Source organism: Malus domestica, chromosome 07 (assembly GCF_042453785.1).
Source record: "Malus domestica chromosome 07, GDT2T_hap1".
Classification (NCBI taxonomy): Eukaryota; Viridiplantae; Streptophyta; class Magnoliopsida; order Rosales; family Rosaceae; genus Malus; species Malus domestica.
Genome location: NC_091667.1, coordinates 13,670,801 through 13,692,542, shown reverse-complemented (window position 1 = coordinate 13,692,542; position 21,742 = coordinate 13,670,801). Strand labels below are relative to the sequence as shown.

Here is a 21,742-nt window from a genome sequence, read left to right as displayed (position 1 = left end):
ATAAATGCCTTTTGTCAAAATTATAAATCTAAAACAACAGAAAACAGAAATAACTCTACCTACTTTTGAAAATAGCGTTTTTTCACAGTACAGCAATCCAAATTAACCCTTGGCCTCCGGCTACTATTTATTATGGCAGAATAGGTGACATTAACGTGTGCTGTATGCGAGTGGGTTTGAAGGGAGTGACAATAACCCTAGCAGCGAGATAGACAACTACATCTACAGACAAAAGCCACATAAAAAAAATTATAAATTAAAAATTGAAAAATTATAAATTAAAAAACAAGAGAGAGAGAGAGGGAGAGAGAGAGAGAGAGCCACTTTATCCCCACTTTTATATGTTGCACGCATCCACATAGCAGAGAAGAGAAGGAAGACGAAGTACCATTAACCCTCAAGGCTCAAAGCAAACCAGAAGGAGCAGAGGAGAAAAGAAAAGGAAAATCCCACAAAAGCCCCCAACCCACACAGACGGAAGAAATGAAGAAAGAAGAAGATGGTTCCAAACATGGGTCTTGAGCCTTGAGGCCTGTTTGCTTCAAATACAAAAGCTTTTTCTGCAACAACAAAAGCCATTAAGCTAGCAGAGCAGTAGAAGCTGTTAAAAGTGCTTTTGGGTAGTGAAATTTCGTTTCTTGAGCTGTGCATGTAGTTGGGTAGTCTCTGTTTGACCCAGAAAGAAAATATGAGTTTTTGTTTTTGGGGTTTTTAGCATTGAGCTGTCTTGGTCTGTAAATTTGAGTTGAACCATTTGTAATTTGTGCTTTTGGGGTTGTGAGTTTCGTAGGCGTTGAGGAAAAGCTGGAGATTTTTGGGTTTTTTGGTTTGTGGAGATTTATAGTTGTGTTGATTTTGTTAGATGAAGGCCATGCCCCTACCTTTTGAGGAGTTTCAAGGGAAGGGGGTGTTAGATTTCTCTTCTGTTCCTTCTTCTGCTGCTGCTGCTTCAGATTCATTTCTATCTCCGCCACCACCACCGCCGCAAAAGTGGAATCACCACCACCAAAACAGCAAGGAGAATTGTTATGTGGGCAGCTCTGAGCCCACCTCTGTTCTCGATACCAGAAGAAGCGCAAGCCCTCCGACATCCTCCTCAACACTGTCTTCCTCCCACGGCAGCGGAGCCAGCGGTGGCTGCGGCCGCTCTACAGATACAACAACTGCGGGGGTTGAAAACCCATCTCGAACACCCTTAGAGGAACAAAAATGCGGGCCGCCCCTCGGCATGGAGGACTGGGAGAGCGTTCTGTCTGAGTCTCCCGGTCAAGAGCAGTCCATCCTGAGGTTGATTATGAGTGATATAGAAGACCCGTCTCTCGGATTGAACACGCTGCTGCAGAGTTCAAGCGGCTCTGATCATCTCCATCAAGATTTGGAATTCAGCGGCGGAGGGTTTCATGATGTGGTGGATCAAGGAGGATACGGAGGCGGATTCGAACCCAATAACAATTCTGGGAGTTTGGTGAGCCCCTCTCTACATGCAAGTTCTGGTCCTGATTTTAATTTCAATAATAATGTATCAAATGTTGAGACTCGGAGCAGCAATGTGAGACCAAACCCTACAATGTTCTCTGGTTCAATGAGCAATCCTTTTCTGGTTTCGCAATCTTCCGGCATGTTTCAGCAGCAACAGAGCACGGGATTGGATGAGAAGCCTCAGATTTTCAATCCCCAGATGGTAATTAACCAAAACCAAGCTCAGTTTGCACAATACCCAGCTATGTTTATGCCTTTGACGTATGCCCAATTGCAAGAGCACCATCTTCTGTCACCGCCACCATCAAAAAGGCTCAATTCTGGTGAATTAGGACCCAGTTACCCGGTCCAAAGTGTACCGTTTTCGAATCCCGGGCAAGAGCTAGTGGTTCGGGCTCAGCAGCAGCTTCAGTTTCTTCCTCAGCACCTTCAGCAGCAGAGGCCAACAATGCCTGTGGCGAAGGAGAAAATGATGAGCCCAACAGAGGGCGGTAAAGAAATGATGAACCAGAACCAGCTGCAGCAGCAGCAGTTTCAGCAAGCAGTAATTGACCAGCTTTTCAATGCAGCAGAGCTGATCGAAACAGGAAATTCGGTACTCGCGCAAGGGATATTGGCGCGGCTCAATCACCAGCTCTCTCCCATTGGTAAGCCTTTTTCAAGGGCTGCTTTTTACTTCAAGGAGGCCTTGCAATTGCTCCTTCACACCAACACCTCTAGTAACTGCTCTTCGGCCTTGTCGCCTTTTAGCCTCATTTTCAAGATTGGTGCTTATAAATCGTTCTCTGAAATCTCACCTGTTGTCCAATTTGCCAATTTTACTTGTAACCAAGCCATCCTTGAAGCCGTGGAGGGCTTTAATCGTGTTCATGTTATTGATTTTGATATTGGCTATGGTGGCCAATGGGCTTCTTTTATGCAAGAAGTTGCCTTGGGAAATGGGGGTGTACCATCTCTTAAAATCACTGCATTTATATCCTCTTCCACCCATGATGAATTCGAGGTTAGTTTCACTCGAGAAAACCTCAAACACTTTGCTAGTGAGCTCAACTTGGCATTCGAACTTGAACTTGTAAGCCTTGAGTCGTTGAACTCTGGGTCTTGGGGATTGCCTCTTCATGCCTCTGAGGGTGTGGCAGTTGCTGTCAATCTCCCGATCGGCTCCTTTTCAAATAACCCTTTATCGCTTCCTTTGATCTTGCGCTTTGTTAAGCAGCTTTCTCCCAGAATTGTGGTTTCTTTGGACAGAGGCAGTGACCGGATCGATGTTCCATTTCCCCACCAAATAATCCAAGCCATCCACTCTTACTCTGGCTTGCTTGAATCAATAGATGCTGCAAATGTAAACCCAGATGCCCTTCAGAAGATTGAGAGGTACTTGCTCCAACCAGGCATTGAAAAGATTGTAACAGGCCGCCATCTTTTGCCTAAAAGAACACCTTCATGGAGGACACTGTTTTTGTCATCTGGGTTCTCCCCATTGACTTTCAGCAATTTCACCGAGTCCCAAGCCGAGTGCTTGGTGCAGCGGACTCCGGTTGGGGGTTTCCACATCGAGAAGAAACAGTCTTCGCTTGTTCTCTGCTGGCAGTGCAAGGATCTCATATCGGCCTCGGCTTGGAGGTGCTGAAGAACCAGCCTTTTGAAGTTGGTTCTACCAATCAATTTTCGTCTCCAAGGTGTCTCATAACTTACTGCTTTAGTTTCGGAACTCGTTTTCGGTTTTCTTCTTCGATTCTGCAACTATGCCCTAATTGTCTATGGTGCTGTAGTAGGCCTTTTGTTTCCAATGAAGAAACCAGACATTCAAAGTAACTCAATGGCTTTGTAAAGTTTTTATATTTTCAATTACTTTCGGAATTGGGTGTATCTCTATAATCTGGTGTCCTTCATAATTAAGGTGGTGACTATTTGTTGTACACTAAGAGCAACTTCACCGGTGCGAAGGTCTCTAGGGTTATTCACTATTTAATCCATCCAATGAACGGTAATTATCCTTAATGAACAGTAATTGTTTTTTGCATCTTCATCCCTACATTGAACAGCTCTAGCAATAGGTAATAAAATAATTTTATTTGTAATTTTGGATAAAATTTTTAATCGTTCTCGTTGTGCTACGTGTCATTATTCGAAAAGACAATTATTGGTGAGGGATTTCGATAAGATTTTGATTTAATGTCGTCGTGCCGTGTGTCGTTACCTTTTTAGAATCGTTGATAGATTTTCGATAAGATTTTTAATCAATCACGTTGTGCCATGTGTCACAATCTGTTTATAATCTTTAAGGATAGATTTCGATTTTAATGAATGACGGCATGTCACATGGCATTATCTACAACCTAATCATTTTTTAATCCTTCATATAATCCACCATCCATCTTTAAAAATCTCACACCAATTTTCTCAAGATCTTTTATCATTTTTCATAGTTTCTGCTTCTTTCTTACAATGTCTTCTTCTTTAAGGATGATGTGGGAAATTGATAAGTAAGAGGAAAAATTGTTTAACCAATAAGAAGGAATGTTCAATCTCCAAGTGGCCCAAAATGAGATGGATAAGGAAGAGGATGAGGAGCGTAGAAGGAGAGATGACGAAGCAAGAATGGCAAGAGCCTCACATTCCCGTCGAGTTATCCAAGTTGTGGCTCAAATCTCCAGGCCCAGTCGTTCTGCAAAAATTGATAGAAGCATGCAACAACGAGGTAATGATCTCTTGGACGATTATTTTGTCTGTAATAATGCATTCCCTAATACGTACTTTAGACGTCGTTTTAGAGTGGAACGACATTTGTTCAACAAAATCATGGGCGCTGTTTGCCACCATGACTCTTTTTGGTGTTATGAGTCTCCTATCTCAGCAAAAAATTACTGCTGCCTTGCGGATACTTGCATATGGAATATCTGCAGACCAAGTGGATGAGATAGTGATGATGGGGAAATCAACCATTCTTAAGTCCCTGATGAGGTTTTGCTTTGTAATCGAATCTATCTACACCACATAGTACCTCCGGAAACCTACTGAGATGAACTTGCAAAGGCTTTTGAAGAAGGGCAAGATGCAAGGTTTTCTTGGGATGATTGGAAGCATCGACTGTATGCACTGGACTTAGAAAAACTGTCCAAGTGCATGACAATGAGCTTATGAGGATAGAAAAGGAGCAAAAAATATCATTGTGGAGGCAATGACATCATTTGATACATGGATTTGGCACACATTTTTCGGGGTTCCGGGAGCTCAAAATGACTTCACTGTCCTTGCCTAATCCCTAATGTTCAACGATGTCTTGCAAGGAAAAGCACCAAGAGTTACGTACTGGGTCAACGGACATAAGTACCACAGGCCTTACTACCTAGCAGACGACATTTACCTAAGATGGTCATCATTTGTTAAAACAATGCCACGTTCGCAAAGTGCAAAGGAAAAACACTTTGCAAGCTGTTAAGAAGGGTGCGGGAAATATGTGGATCGTTGTTATGGTATCCTCCAAACTCGTTGGGCGATTGTCAGGGGTGCTGCCAGAATGTTTGATTTAGAGTTGCTTCGATCCATCATGATGACGTGCATCATTCTTTACAACATGATTGTGGAAGATGAGTACGATTATGATGTAGTTGATGAAAATATGAGCCAGACACGATGAACAATTCCAGAACACAAATATATTGTGCTCATGACGCCACTGAAGAATCCGTGCAACACGAGCCATTAAAAAGAGATGGACGTTACAATGAAGGGCTCATTCAACGATATACTGTACTTTAGGAACCATATATGCACAACGCCCGGCAAATTGACTTGATAGAGTGCCGGTGGGAATTGAAACAAGCTCAAGATACTTAAGTTCATTTAGTGTGCTTGTTTTTATTTGGTGTGTTTATTTAATTTTATTTGGTGTGTTTTTTTGAGTTCATTGAGTAAGTTTTTTATTATTTGGTATGTTTATGTAATTTTATTTGGTGTGTTTATGTCATTTGAATAAAGATTCTCTTAGTATAAATAAATTACTAAATTAAATAAATATACTCTTAGTTTAAATAAAGTACTAAATTCAATAAATTGGAAACAACATAATGTATTCTATTCAATAAATAAGAAATTACAACCTAAAGTGATTGAAAAATTATGGGCTCCGATTACAAACAAAGTCATTGGCAAATTATGGGCTCGTGAATGGATCATCATCACTTAACCAATTTGTGGTGCTAGGATCATATTCTCTTGTCGTGCTAGGACCATTTCCTCTTGCTTTCGCTTCTCTTGCATGCCTCTGTCGCACCACGTCCGCTTTCTCCGACTTCCAAAAATTTGTAGAATTCGAAGACTTCCCTTCTAAAGGCGTGTTCATAATGTCACGATCTCGTTGAGCCCTTCTTTCTTCTCTAACCTCTTCCTTTTCTTTCCTAAGTAGCTCTTTTTCTCTCTCATTAGCTTGAAATAATTTCTCAACCGCTGCAACTTTTGGCTTCTCTCTAGCTTTATCATTCTCAAATTTAGCCATTTCCTGCACCAAAGTCAATTCACCTTGGCGAGCAAGTTCTTCCATATACTTTACATAATCATTCTTGGAAGCACTCCCTTTTCTCTTTGAAGCCTTCTTACCTGGAGGCCTAATTGGATAATGGGTGGACCCTGACGCTTGTTCAGGGGGTGCGTTTCCGGCACTTCTTCTGCATCATCTTCATGAACATGTGAGGCATGATCAGGCATAGAGTGTAGAGGGGTGCTATTCACGAAAACTTCTAGACTGATAGGTATAACTCTGAATTTAGGACTATATTTAACAATATTCCAACATTCCCACATGTTGAATGATTTATTTTTGCTTTTGGTTTTGGCATTATACCAAGCTTGGCCTTGAAGTGTCTACACAATGCGGGAGAAGAAATAATTATAATCAAAGTAGCTAATGTAAATTTTGGTATAGTACAAACAAATAAATAATATATTGTTACTTGATCCGCTAAATTTTCCCTACTTCGAAGATTACTACTAGCTTGTGCCAAGGAGTCTCTCCACATACTAAACGATTGGCTGAGTATTTTCCAACGACTGGACATCGACTATTTGGTTCTTTTCCCACCAATTTTCTCAAGATAATTGGTATGAATAAGAATCCACATTTCTCACAACTGCATCTCATTACCCCTAATCGGATCATGAGTAACTTCAACACAGCTAGTACACAACATAACATCTTCAATAAGCGTCCAATTCATACCTGTATCATTAGTCATTTTGTTAGAAAAAAAAATTGGTTTGAAACTTTGAGAGAAAGATAAGAATGTGGTTGAGAGTAGTTGAGAAAATATGAAATTGTGGTGTAAGGTAGAAGATAATGAGAAGACATTTATAGAAAAGTAAAATCAATTTTTTTTTAAAATTTTTAAAATTTGTTTTCTTCTGATTTTTATTAATTTTTTACATTTTTTAAAATTTTTATTCACATAATTAGTCTCTGCAGTTGGATTAAAAAATATTTGAATTTCAACCCTCCAAATTGTGCCACGTGGCACAACGATAAGATTTCAGATTTTTTACTGTTTTTTTTTAAATTATAAAGGCGAATAATGTGGACTGTTGATCTCAAATCCAACGGCTAAAATTAATGAAGGTTAAATTTTTTATTTTTTTACCATTGGAAATCCAACGGTCCATAAAATGTAGTCGTTGAAATCCAACGGACGTGGAGAAGCCATGTGGCCTCCCCAACGATAACATTTCAGAAAAGCGCCGTCGGGCCCCATGTTTGAAAACGTGTCGGACGACACGCCACCACACACGCTTGAAGCGCACACCTTTGATGCAAAAAACAGATAGACATGTGTGACGTCGCCCTGATGTCAGCCTTGCGTCACCTGGCCATCGGGCTCTCGAACCAGCTACTCGTGCTGGGCCTCTCCCTCGGGCTCAATCGCTAGTGTGGGCTGGACTTCGTTGCTGGGGCGATGTGGCCCTATTCAAGCGCCTGTCAATCGGGCTCTAGCATACGCTGGAGCTGCTCTAAACAACCCAGAAAATTGGAAGAAGAAAAAGAGATCTAATTACACAACGAATATAACCTTCAACCTTCAAATTTGGTGTTCATGCTCATGATCTTTTGCACATCGGCTGCAATGATGCATATGCTTGAATCTGTTCATAGGGGTCAATCATTATTCATTTGAGTGGATTAAATGGGCTGGATGCCAACACATTTTTAAGGATGGACTTGCTCTAAAATCTCAAGTGTCTGCTTAGCAAGTAGGAAATTTGGTTTATGCCAACACTTTTTTAAGGATGAGCTTTTATCGGCATTGATTAATGGTCATTTTTATCTATTAGATTATCTCATCAACTGACAATAATATGATATGGGTCAAACACTATAAAAATCAGCAGCCAAGTCTTAAGTGTTACATGCTAGTTTCGAAGAGAACAACGTTATGAGACAAACTATAACCACTTTGTTATGACATATGAACTTTTTAGGCCACATTTAAGTTTGGAGAATACGTTTGGAATTTTGATAATTTTGTATTTTGTTCCCAGTAGGATTCCAAGCAAGCCTAGGGTTCAATTAGGCTATAGAACCAATTTTATTTGGTGTTGGGTTTGTTTTAGGGTAGTGCTATCTAGATCTATTTTTACTTCTCACACACCATTCTCAATTTTCAGTCGTTATATCGAATAAATTGAAGAAAATCAAATTGCAGTCTTGTGAGAGGTAAAAATGATTGTTGAATAGAAATGCTAAGAAGATGCTAGCAAAGTGAGTGTATTTTTAAATGACTACTTATGCCTCAAAAGGTAGTGTATTTAAAAATAAAAATAAAAATAAATTATTTTCTGAATACACCCCAAATTAATATATAATTTTCTTTAGGCTTTCAAACTCACTCTTCCACTCAATTGTATAACAAAACACAAACCACTAAAAATAGAAACACGTTTAATGAAGAAAAAAACATTAGTTTTGACGAATGAAACATGAAATCGAGTATTTGAAGGATCTGCAGGAGTTAAGACTTCATATCTTTATCATTTTGTATCAATTTGAATGACGTTTTTATGCTTGTTAAACCTGAAATCGTGATTCATATTTTTGGTAGGTACCTACTAAATATTTGAATATATTTTGGTAGCTTCCTACCGAAAAGTTGAAAATTTTCAATAGGTACAAGCCAAAAATTTGAACCATTATATTTGTGCACTCTTTGGTTGGATCCTACTAAAAATATGCACGTCTTAGGTAGTACTTATTGGAAACTTACATAATTTCGGCAGTGTGGGACCATGATTTCTAGGCCCCTAACATGTAACCTTGGGTGGCAAGAAACACCGTACTACCCATGGCTCATGACTCTTGGACTGTCAAGCTTCTTAGTTCGGTACGTGTATTACTTATCCCTAAGAGAGGAACACCTAATTCATGTCAAATTAGGATATCTTGGGGATTAGGCAATAATCATAATCCTAGGAAGATAGGATATCTTATCCTAGATTCTCTCCTGGATAGTCCCTCGGTTTAATTGGGATTACTCTATCAAGATTTTGTACATACTCTAGCCTAGGTATTTATTTGGGACTTATCTCTGAATTCCCCAAGGATCTTTGATGATACAATAAACTCATTCTCTACGAGGAACACACATATTCTCTCTACATACCGTTCATCTATTCCTAGACATGGAGAAGCGTCTCCTACGACTAAGTCAAGGCACCATAATCAATTATGTATTCTAATGTAGCACACATGATATGTACTCCTTTCTTAGAAATACCCTAGTGATTTGATTCTCTATCCTTCCAGATATGTAGTATGACAACCCGTACTTAATTCTACGATTTTATAAATTTTAAAAGTGTGAATTGACAAAAATGCCCCTAAAGGCGAGGGTGTCGACTTTCGTTGACCAGCGTATAGTGAGATGTACGAAATAATTTTTAGTGTATCCTCATAGTACTTGACAATACGAATGCGTATGCATGAGCATAATTGAATTTGGAGTTACGATAAAGATTTTACGGACTTACGAAGTTGAAGGGCATTTTAATAATTTCACCATTCTAAATAATTGGCTCTCTATTATATTAATATTTTCTTTTGAGTTTCTGTCTGGTGGGACCCACCTATGTGGGACTCCCCACTCCTTTCCCCCTATCCCGTGCCTTCCAAATCACTCGGACACTCTTTCTCTTCTCTTTATCTTTTCCCTCATCTCTCTCTCTCTCTCTCTCTCTCTCTCTCTCTCCCCTACCCGTAAACCCAGACACCCACTGCGTCAGTCTTCCTCCAGTGAACCACCCAGACCACCACCACAATCCAAACTTATCACCTCGTCTTATCTTTTTCCCCGAGCCCAAAAATTTGAACTAAACCCCCGGGCCTGCATGCAAACTGGAGAAACAGAGGATTGAGAACTCTAGTGGGTTCTTGAATTCTTCGATCGAGAAACCAACTTGAGGAAACTTTTTTAGTTTTCCGGCAGAGACCCGACGACTTTCGAGCTGTTTTCAAGCTAACTTCGGCCACGACCGAGGAATCCAGTGGTGCGATTACTATCGGAGACTTTGGCTATCCTAGTTTGAATGGCTACGACCTCACAAATAACTGTGAGTGGGTCTTTTCTTTAATAAAGTATATATAATTGTTAGTTTCCATTTATACATTTCATAAAGAGTTTTCTACAATACGTCTAGATTAACGTGACATTTATAAGATTTAGCGCATTGATAGAAATTATGAAGTTATGCTCGTCCTACGGGATGCACATATATGATTATTATTATGCCTTAATTATATTTATGGTTGTGAATAGTATTATGGTGTCGTGAATTATCGATTTACCATTGCATGATGATATTTGCGTTATCTGCTCATTGTTACTCGCCCGGTCCAAGGCCAGTCTTTCACGTGTATGTGCACATCGCACTGTACATCCATTGTAGGTGCCAGTCCTGTCCTAGATTGCTAAAGGCAATTAGGACTCGTATGTGCTGCACATAGCGCCAATCTTCACGTGATTGTAGTACTATAGCGTATATTATTGTTACACCCAACCCTGTTCATGTTAGAATGTCTTTGCATGAACTCGTGTGTCAACATGTGCCGATGAGCACTCGTTATGATATGTTTGTTTATGCGAGATCATGTGATATTGGTTGTTATGTGTTTATTTACGCAATATTGCAATGTATGGCATTCTTGTGATTTTGCAGGCTACGGTTGTTTTCATACTATACGTAGTATGTATATTTTGGAAACTATACTTATTTTACGGCAATGGGTTATAATGTTTTCAAAAATGTTTTTATAAAGCTTTATTTTTAGGCCCACTCACCCTTGTTTTTCACCCCTCCAGGTTTTAGTGTTGAGCTTTCATATCGACGAGGATTCTTCTTCGATAGTATAATTCTCATCCTATTTTACTGTACTTTACTTATGCTATGACATCACGTGTGAAATGGGTTCATTCCCGCTAACATGCGCACTCTTGTATTTAGGCACTTTTAAGTTTAAATTTATTCACAGTTTCCACATCACTACACTTTATGACTTTGTCACCCTCCAGGTGTCGGCCAGCACAACTCGATTCGGAATCCAGGTGAACATTTCGGGTCAGAGTGTGTCATGTCCGATCGGGATTCATTCACATCTCCAATCAACCCATTCTCCCCTGGCTGGGCTTCATGGGCAATTCTAAGGGAACTTTAACGAAAAGCACCCGGTACTGTTCACTTTAACGAAAAATCACATTTTTACACTAAAAAGTCAATCATGGTACTATTCACTTTACCCTTTATTTTGTCCTTATCATTAAAACTCAAAGTTTTCAAGCCCTTTTCATTAGTTTTCCTCAATTCTAACTGAAGACAACCTCTAAAAAACCCAATCTCCGCTGGCAGCATCCGGCTAAAATATCTCATAGTTTTGGTAACGACATGTCAAATCTTAAATTCGGTAGATGCCTGCTGAATATATGAACAAATTTGGTAGGTACTTGTTAAAACTTATAATAAGTGGGGTGTGTGAGGGCATTTTTCATAAGTAAAAAATTTTAATGTAAAAAGTAGGTGTGAAGTTTTTCATGGCGTGAGGGTATTAAAAAAAACATATGGAATGCCAACCTATTTTTAAATTAAAAATGATCTTAATAGACTTACTTTGATTACCCAAACTAACCTCACAATCCACAGAAAGTTTAAGCAAGTATCTACCGAAATTGTGTACCTTTTCACATGTATCTACAAGACTACAAACGACTGCCAAACAAAGCTATGCATATTTTCAATAGGCTCCAACTAACAAATACGTAATAAATGAAATAGTGCAAGATATTCACTGAAATATCTTTAGACTTGTTATATGAAATGTCTTTAGACTTATTATATTAACATTCCACATATTGTTGAATATACCCCACATACTTAACATACCCCACATATGTTTTTTCAATTAAAATTTACCTTATTGCACCCCACTTACTTTCCCATAATACCCTCACAACGCTACACTCCCAACATACACCTTACATCTTCTATGTACACTCCACATTTTTTACATACACCCCACATTTTCTACATACACTCCACTCTCTTCATAATGGTTTCTTTCTTATTATGCTATTTGATATAAAATCATTCATGTCATGAAGGATTTGCTTAACTTTTTTCCCCTAAATTATTTTTTGGCAACAAGGATTTGCCCAACTTTTTTCTAACCATTGAACATTGATCAGTGAAGGTGTGTGTCCAAAAAATGAGAATACATTTTAACCTTCATCCACCTGTGACGGTACATTTTGAACACGGTTTGAGCCATAAGTTCAGGCAGCCTCCAGGTGAATCCTAGAAATGACAATACATTTCAACCTTCATCCACCTGTGACTGTACATTTTGAACATGGTCTAGGCCAGAAGTTCAGGGAGGCCCTCGGAATTGGGATTAACTTCTCAATGTTTGAGGATACAGAGTTACTGAAAGTAGCTGATTTGGATATCTGTCTTATAACTGTTAAGGCCGAGGCATCCCATCCCGCCCATGACTTGGATATCTATCCTATATTCACAAAACTAATCTACTTGAATCAACTTAAGTGTAATTTATGGTGGATTTACGCTTAACTAATTTTTGGTTGGACTTCTTTTCTTGCTGCAATGCATGTGTGTGACAAGCTCTAGATATTCCAAACAAACCACTGCCCTATTTGCCGACAACCAGTTGAGAGACGTTTGACGATTAAGGTCAACATTGACCCTGATGAATCAGTAATCAGTGGATGTGCTCTACAAAGGAAGGTGAAAGTGCTTTTGAGAAAAAGAGTTGAAGTCTTGAAGAGGATAAATAATTTTGAGATATAAACGTTAAAACGTATTTGAGGTGTATTTAGAATTTTTTTTTCTTTTCTAAACCCTATAAGGTTGAACTTGTCATTACATATTAGATATATAAATCATTTAATATTACATTTTTAATGTGGGGTGTATTCAATACTATGTGGGGTGCTAATAAAAAAAGCCTTAAACAAACCTTATCGTTTAATTTCCTTCTCATTATCATGCTACATTCCTCTAGCTACCAAGATTTTTCTCCATTTTTAAAGTTTGTGTATGTGTTAATTTATGGCAGTTGAGTTAGATATGTAATTGTTTATAACCAATATAATGTTGTGGCCAATTTATCTGACAAGGGAGATAATGGGTGCGGCAAGAAAGAGAGTGGAGAAAGCTTAGGGATATCTATGTGTGTATGATGTGGTATTCCCCTACACTGTGCCGTTATTTATAGTAGTAAAGAGGAGAGGAATTACTTATCCTCCAAGTAAGTATAATCCTAGTAGGGAAATAATAATTAGTAACCAAATCTATCTAGGAATTACACAATCACACTTTAATATAATATATATATATATATATATATATATATATATATATATAACACTTGTCGACTTGTCGACACTGATCTGAGAACACGCTAGTCTCAGACAAAGGAATTTGCACATGGAACTAAGTCTTACAAAAACCCAATGGCTATTGTAAAACCAAGGGTGAGACAAAACCCCATAGTCTAAGAAAAGACGCGTTAGAAATTGCAAAGTCAAATTAAAGGTCTACGGGACGTACATCAGGATATAATCAATCCAAGATGGGTGCCTCGTCAAAACTTTGTTAGGTAGCAAAAACCCAAAGGGAAAAATGCTCCTAATCGTAGGGCAAAAGAGTACATTAAGATTAAGCGAGTATACTTCGGGATACTCCCCTTGAGTTTGACATAATTCCAAAGAGAACCAACAATGTTACGACTCATAAAGTTTTCCTTGAACAAACTTCTGAAACGTCGTCTTTAATAATGAATTGGTGAAGAGGTCGGTCAGGTTGTCCTCGGAACGGATTTGCTTGGCTTTAACCTTCGAAAAAGTGGCAACTAAGGTTTGTTTGGTTAACCTCAAAGATATTGCGGTGCCTCCAATGGTAAAAACCTAACTCGTTTGAGAACGTGCCTTGTGCGGGTTGGATAAGTACCATGCATCAACATAACCAACAAGGCGAGATTGACTCAAAAACCAAGAGGGGTTGTGACAACTCTCAAAGATTCGTACCTTTAAGGTAGCGGAAGATGTCTCTAACACCCGTCCAATGTCTGCATGTGGGCGTATTGCTGTGTCTTGCCAAAAGATTGACAACCAAGTGGATGTCTAGTCTAGTGCACTGAACTATGTACAATAAAGCGCCTATCACACTTAGATATGGAACTTCAGGTTCCAAAATCTCTTATTCATCTTCCTTTGGATGGAAAAGATCTCATTTAACATCTAGCAATCAAATGACCATATGAGTACTCGAAGGCTTCATGTTATCCTCTTTAAAATGATGCAACACCTTCTGGGTGTAGTTTGACTGATTTACTATGATTCCATCTAAACTATGCTCGATCTAGGCCGAGACAACATCGAGTTTTCCCAAGTTCGTTCATCTCAAATTCTGACTTTAAATGCACAACAGTTTTCTCAAGCTTTTCAAGAGTCCTAATGAGATTCATGTCGTCAACATAATCTGCAATGATCGCAAATCCGGAATGTGACTTTTTAATAAACACTCAAGGGCATAGTTCATTGTTCACATACCTTTGACTTATCAAATACTCACTCAGACGTTATCCGCCCAAATTACTTTTATCTGTTGAGTGAGTGCCTGAGCCAAATAGAAAGGGTTTTCCGTGGTCTAAAGCTATTTAATCCAGTTAATGTAAGTCCTTCAGGAACTTTCATGTAGATTTTTGTATCAAGATCCCCATAGAGATACGTGGTTCCCATGTCCATAAGCTATGTATCTAGCTTTTTGGAAACTACTAAACTGATAAGGTAGTGGAACAGAATCACATCCATAACATGTGAGTACGTTTTGTCATAATCAATCCCAGGGCGTTGAGAGAAACTTGGCGGCCATAAGATGTGCTTTATATTGCACAACTTCATTTCTCTCATTACGCTTCCTTACGAAAACCCACTTGTAGTCAACAAACTTCACATGTGGCGATGTAGGAGTTACAGGCCTAAACAACTTGTGTTTCTTAAGAGAATTAAGTTCGACTTAGATTGCTTATTTCTAGTTTTACCAATCAGTTCTACGTCAACATTCATCAACAGAGTGAAGTTCAATGTCATCCCTTAGCATGATCTCAGTAGCTATTGCATATGCTCATGCGTCGTCGATTATCATCTCATTTCTACACCAAACATCATACAAGCTAGAATAATCGACTAAAATCTCTCGATTCTCGGGAGGAGGATTTGTCCATTCCAAGACGCTTCCATAGTATAGAATTTCCTCATGCGTTGGATATAATGAGTAGGCGATGGTCGAATTCATAGTAGGCTCACTAGCCTGTGCCATGGGTTTCTTCTTCTAGGGTTATGAATCCTTTGAATCAAGGGGTCTACCATGCTTCTAAGTAGAAGCAAAGGATTAGCTAGCCGCCAATGTACGGGGGTCGGCCACATAGGCGTCCTGGCCTTCTAAGAGGGAAGTCCCTGGTACATTTGGTACATCTATCTTTGCAGGCACATTTGCAGCTGGTATAGCTGGCATATATGATCTCGTCACTCTCGCTAGATCAATGAAAGCATCTAGCCTATTCTGAGGAATATATTGAAGATCTAGGATATGTCACACTTTAATCTCAGACTGGTGGTGCGGGGATCTAAATGAGACAAAGTGGGGGGCGTCCATAATAATTTGCGTCATTTTTCTGGAATAGTGGTGTTATTGTTGGAAGTATGCCCACAAAGCCACTCATTTGATGTAATAGCTTTTGGGAATACTTATTGTGTTAAACTATTATATGTTTAATGGAGGGCAAATCTTATTGTTAATCACTATTTATTGTATCATGTGTTTAAGCAATAAGGGAATCCAAGGAATGTATTTGATTAAGAGATAAGTGATCTAATGAGTTAGATTATCGAGACCTTTCTCTTATGTTCATTCCTAAAACGTTCCTAGCCATAGGATTGCTAATTGGGCATTAACAATCCGCTAAGGCTAGTATGTGTTATGTTGACTCAATCGTGAGTATAACTAGTCTCAAGTCATTTGGTGTTGGATACTAAGACAAACACATAGGTGCTCGAAAGAGTACTCGAGTACACTGAACTACGATCAAAAGAGAGTTCGAATATACATGTCATGTATGAACTCTAAGGTTGCAATATGCAAAGTAGTCCTTTGATCTGAGGCATCATAGATGTCTAATGGTTAGGTCCTTAATCTTTGATCATGTCAACGGCATTCCTTTGGAGTGTCCACGGCATTGTTGGGGTCAAGCTATCTAGTCATGTAGGCATATGAATGCACAACAAGGGATCTCTAACCTTCCATGGTGGAGGGAGAATACTCTAAGATATGATTCTAAAGTCTTTGGCCAAAGCAAATGAATATGACTTAGGAAGTTTGTTCCGAATCATATTCAAGGGAATCATATAGGAAAGTATCACATTGGATAGTAGACATGAAACAAACTATCACTTAAACAATGTGATTAAGAGTATTGTATTAGAGAAGGACCGTATTGCATTGTAGTTGTAACTGGATAGGTTCTCCAACCAATTCTACTTAGCTTGGGTAACCATGACATACTGCTAGGTGTCACTCATGGTTTGTGGAAGCCCAAATGATTAGGTAACACTAATCATTAAAGGGAGAATTGAAATGTGGTTTCAATTCACAATCGATAGTTAAGAGTAACATCGCCCACTGCCTCGCTAATTGGAACCTAATGGATCGTACACCGAGTAAGGATGTATGTGAAGAAATTATATGAAATGGATAAGCAATTAAATGGTTTAATTGAAGAATGATCAAGATTAATTAATTAGTTAATTAATTTTACGAAAGGTTCGTATTGGGCTTATATGTTGGTTTTGGGTTTCGGGGCCCAAAAGCGTTTTGGTCCAAAATGCCCATTATGTTTAAGTTGTATGACAACAAAAACAAAATGGGCAAATTAGCCCAATAACAAGGAGAGGCCGGCCATTAGGGTGAATGGGCAAGTTTGTTTAATTACAAGTTTGCCACTCACCAAAGAAAATGTTATAAAAGCAACTTTATAGCAATTTTCTCAATAGGGGTTCTCTTGTTGAAATTGGGTGAAACATTTTCTCTCATTTTTCTCTAAGAGGCCGGCCACTAAGGGGAGGGACATCTAGCAATCTCTTCTTCCCTAAGTCATCCATATCATCTTCACAAGATACATCCTTGGTGAAGAGACTTAGAGACATCAAGCTTTTGGTGTTTTGGAGAACAAATCCTTATTTCCTCAAATCTTCAAAGGAGCACTAAAGGGAGGAAAACACAAGGTGGATTCAAGGAGCTTGGAGGTGACTTGAAGGCCCTCTACTTGGGTGAATCCCTTGTGTAAACAAGGATGAGCTTCAAGGGTAAAGAAACTCCCAATCTTTACTTCTCTTTAATGTTGTTAAAGAGTTTATTTTGGTTCACCATATACTAGGCTTTGAAAGTCATGGGTTTTATGAATTGTTTTTGGATGCATGCCTACTTTAAAGTGTTAATAGCTTGCATGTGTATTCAAATGTTCATACTTGTTCTAATCCGTCGAGAGGAGGCTTCTCCTACTATATCACATTCACCGACGATCATTCTCGGTTTGGCTATGTGTATCTTATGAAGTACAAGTCAGAATCCTTTGAAAGGTTCAAAGAATTCAAGAATGAAGTTGAGAAGCAAACTGGGAAACAGATAAAGACCCTAAGATCAGATCGAGGGGGTGAATATCTGAGTAATGAGTTCCTAGATTATCTCAAAGAGTGTGGAATAATATCACAGTGGACTCCTCCAGGAACTCCACAACTTAATGGAGTTTCTGAAAGGAGAAATCGAACCTTGATGAACATGGTTCGTTCTATGATAAGTTCTGCTGATCTACCAGTAACATTCTGGGGATATGCTCTATATACAGCAGCTTACTTGCTTAATAGAGTACCTTCCAAGTCAGTTCCACAAACGCCCTATGAGATATGGCATGGAAGAAAGCCAAGTCTTAAACATGTTAAGATTTGGGGTTGTGAAGCATATGTCAAGAAGCTTGAAGCTACTAAGCTTGAAGCGAGATCAGTAAGATGTTATTTTGTGGGATATCCTAAAGAAACTATGGGATATGAGTTCTACCATCCTGACGACCAGAAAGTCTTTGTCGCCAGAACTGCTAAGTTTCTAGAGGACGAATTTGTTCTCAAAGGAACTATAAGAAAACAGATGGAAATTAATGAGATTAATAATGAACCACAAACGAGCACTCGACATATTGACAATCATGTTCCTGACCCCTAGCTCTACGTAGATTTGAACGGGTTAGTAAGCCACTTAAGAGGTATGGCTTAGACAATGACTTTGATGAATTGTACCTTTTAGGTGACAATGAAACAAAGGAGGACCCTAGAGACTACACTGAAGCAATGTCCGACATTGATTCAAAGAGATGGCAAGAGGCCATGAAATCCGAGATGGATTCCATGTATCAAAATCAGGTCTGGACTCTTGTAGACCCTCCAGAAGGTATTGTACCTGTTGGAAACAAATGGGTCTTCAAGAGGAAGATAGGCGTTGATGGGAACGTGGAGACTTAGAAGGCTAGATTAGTAGCCAAGGGTTACAGGCAAATAGAAGGGATTGACTATGAAGAAACCTTCTCTCCTGTAGCCATGATTAAGTCCATTCGGATTTTGCTTGCGATAGCTGCGTACCATGATTATGAGATATGGCAAATGGACGTGAAGACGGCATTTCTGAACGGCTACCTAGAGGAAGAGCTCTATATGACTCAACCCGAGGGTTTCGTGTCCAAGTCTGAAAAGACTAAGGTATGCAAGCTTCAAAGGTCCATTTATGGACTTAAGCAAGCCTCCAGGAGCTGGAACATTCGTTTCGACACTGAGATCAAAACGTTTGGTTTTACTCAAAACGAAGACGACAATTGTGTTTATCAAAAGGTCGTTGGGGATGCAGTTGTATTCCTAGTGTTATATGTAGATGACATATTACTATTCGGGAATGACACTGCAGTACTTTCTTCTGTAAAAGTGTGGTTGTCCAAAACCTTCCACATGAAAGATTTGGGAGATGCATCTTATGTACTTGGGATAAAGCTCTATCGTGATAGATCCAGAAAATTAATTGGATTATCCCAATCTATGTACATTGATAAGGTGCTAAGTAGGTTCCAGATGGAACAATCTAAGAAAGGTTTTCTTCCTGTTGGACATGGAATTCACCTTTCTAAATCCATGGAACCTAAAACTCCTGAAGAGATACGGAAAATGAGTTGTATTCCTTATGCCTCAGCCATAGGAAGTCTCATGTATGCCATGATATGCACAAAGCCAGATATTGCATATGCTGTGAGCATTACTAGTCGATATCAATCTAACCCAGGATCAGAACACTGGGGAGCTGTCAAGACGGTCCTTAAGTACTTAAGAAGAACTAAGGACATGTTCCTCGTGTATGGAGGAGCATCAGAGTTGCGAGTGGAAGGCTATACAGACGCAGATTTCCAATCTGACGTCGATGATAGAAGTTTCAACTCCGGATATGTATTCACTCTGAATGGTAGGGCTGTCAGTTGGAAAAGCAAGAAGCAAAGTGTAATTGTTGATTCCACGACAGAGGCTGAATATGTCGCTGCAGCTGAAGCCGGCAAAGAAGCGTTCTGGATGAAGAAGTTCATCACTGAACTTGGGGTGGTTCCAACCATTACATCACCAGTAACTTTGTACTGTGATAATAGTGGGGCGATAGCTCAAGCCAAGGAACCCAGGGCACATCAAAAGAACAAGCATTTTGACAGACGCTTTAATATCATTATAAGATATGCTGCCGAGGGGAAAGTCAACATCCTCAAAGTTGCTTCAGCCGATAACGTAGCAGATCCACTGACAAAGCCAATGTCTTAGAACCAGCTTGACCGTCATACGGAAAAGATGGGTATTAGATACATGGGAAGGTGGCTTTGAGTGCAAGTGGGAGATTGTTGGAAGTATGCCCACAAAGCCACTCATTTGATGTAATAGCTTTTTGGAATACTTATTGTGTTAAACTATTATATGTTTAATGGAGGGCAAATCTTATTGTTAATCACTATTTATTGTATCATGTGTTTAAGCAATAAGGGAATCCAAGGAATGTATTTGATTAAGAGATAAGTGATCTAATGAGTTAGATTATTGAGACCTTTCTCTTATGTTCATTCCTAAAACGTTCTTAGCCATAGGATTGCTAATTGGGCATTGACAATCCGCTAAGGCTAGTATGTGTTATGTTGACTCAATCGTGAGTATAACTAGTCTCAAGTCATTTGGTGTTGGACACTAAGACAAACACATAGGTGCTCGAAAGAGTACTCGAGTACACTGAACTACGATCAAAAGAGAGTTCGAACATACATGTCATGTATGAACTCTAAGGTTGCAATATGCAAAGTAGTCCTTTGACCTGAGGCATCATAGATGTCTAATGGTTAGGTCCTTGATCTTTGATCATGTCAACGGCATTCCTTTGGAGTGTCCACGGCATTGTTGGGGTCAAGCTATCTAGTCATGTAGGCATATGAATGCACAACAAGGGATCTCTAACCTTCCATGGTGGAGGGAGAATACTCTAAGATATGATTCTAAAGTCTTTGGCCAAAGCAAATGAATATGACTTAGGAAGTTTGTTCCAAATCATATTCAAGGGAATTATATAGGAAAGTATCACATTGGATAGTAGACATGAAACAAACTATCACTTAAACAATGTGATTAAGAGTATTGTATTAGAGAATGACCGTATTGCATTGTAGTTGTAACTGGATAGGTTCTCCAACCAATTCTACTTAGCTTGGGTAACCATGACATACTGCTAGGTGTCACTCATGGTTTGTGGAAGCCCAAATGATTAGGTAACACTAATCATTAAAGGGAGAATTGAAATGTGGTTTCAATTCACAATCGATAGTTAAGAGTAACATCGCCCACTGCCTCGCTAATTGGAACCTAATGGATCGTACACCGAGTAAGGATGTATGTGAAGAAATTATATGAAATGGATAAGCAATTAAATGGTTTAATTGAAGAATGGTCAAGATTAATTAATTAGTTAATTAATTTTACGAAAGGTTCGTATTGGGCTTATATGTTGGTTTTGGGTTTCGGGGCCCAAAAGCGTTTTGGTCCAAAATGCCCATTATGTTTAAGTTGTATGATAACAAAAACAAAATGGGCAAATTAGCCCAATAACAAGGAGAGGCCGGCCATTAGGGTGAATGGGCAAGTTTGTTTAATTACAAGTTTGCCACTCACCAAAGAAAATGTTATAAAAGCAACTTTATAGCAATTTTCTCAATAGGGGTTCTCTTGTTGAAATTGGGTGAAACATTTTCTCTCATTTTTCTCTAAGAGGCCGGCCACTAAGGGGAGGGACATCTAGCAATCTTTTCTTCCCTAAGTCATCCATATCATCTTCACAAGATACATCCTTGGTGAAGGGACTTAGAGACATCAAGCTTTTGGTGTTTTGGAGAACAAATCCTTATTTCCTCAAATCTTCAAAGGAGCACTAAAGGGAGGAAAACACAAGGTGGATTCAAGGAGCTTGGAGGTGACTTGAAGGCCCTCTACTTGGGTGAATCCCTTGTGTAAACAAGGATGAGCTTCAAGGGTAAAGAAACTCCCAATCTTTACTTCTCTTTAATGTTGTTAAAGAGTTTATTTTGGTTCACCATATACTAGGC

General features: G+C 39.1%; 1 protein-coding gene across 1 annotated transcript; it reads left to right on the top strand.

Annotated features, from left to right (window-relative positions):
* The first annotated feature begins 286 nt into the window (after positions 1 to 286).
* Positions 287 to 3,294, top strand: LOC103404500 (scarecrow-like protein 6). The gene has a single exon (XM_008343423.4). It carries the CDS (start codon positions 863 to 865, stop codon positions 3,107 to 3,109), a length of 2,247 nt encoding a protein of 748 aa, XP_008341645.1. The 5' UTR covers positions 287 to 862; the 3' UTR covers positions 3,110 to 3,294.
* Positions 3,295 to 21,742: the final 18,448 nt, after the last annotated feature.

Bases quoted from the DNA above. Each gene is read 5' to 3' on its own strand.
- LOC103404500 (XM_008343423.4), top strand. From the start codon at position 863: ATGAAGGCCATGCCCCTACCTTTTGAGGAGTTTCAAGGGAAGGGGGTG.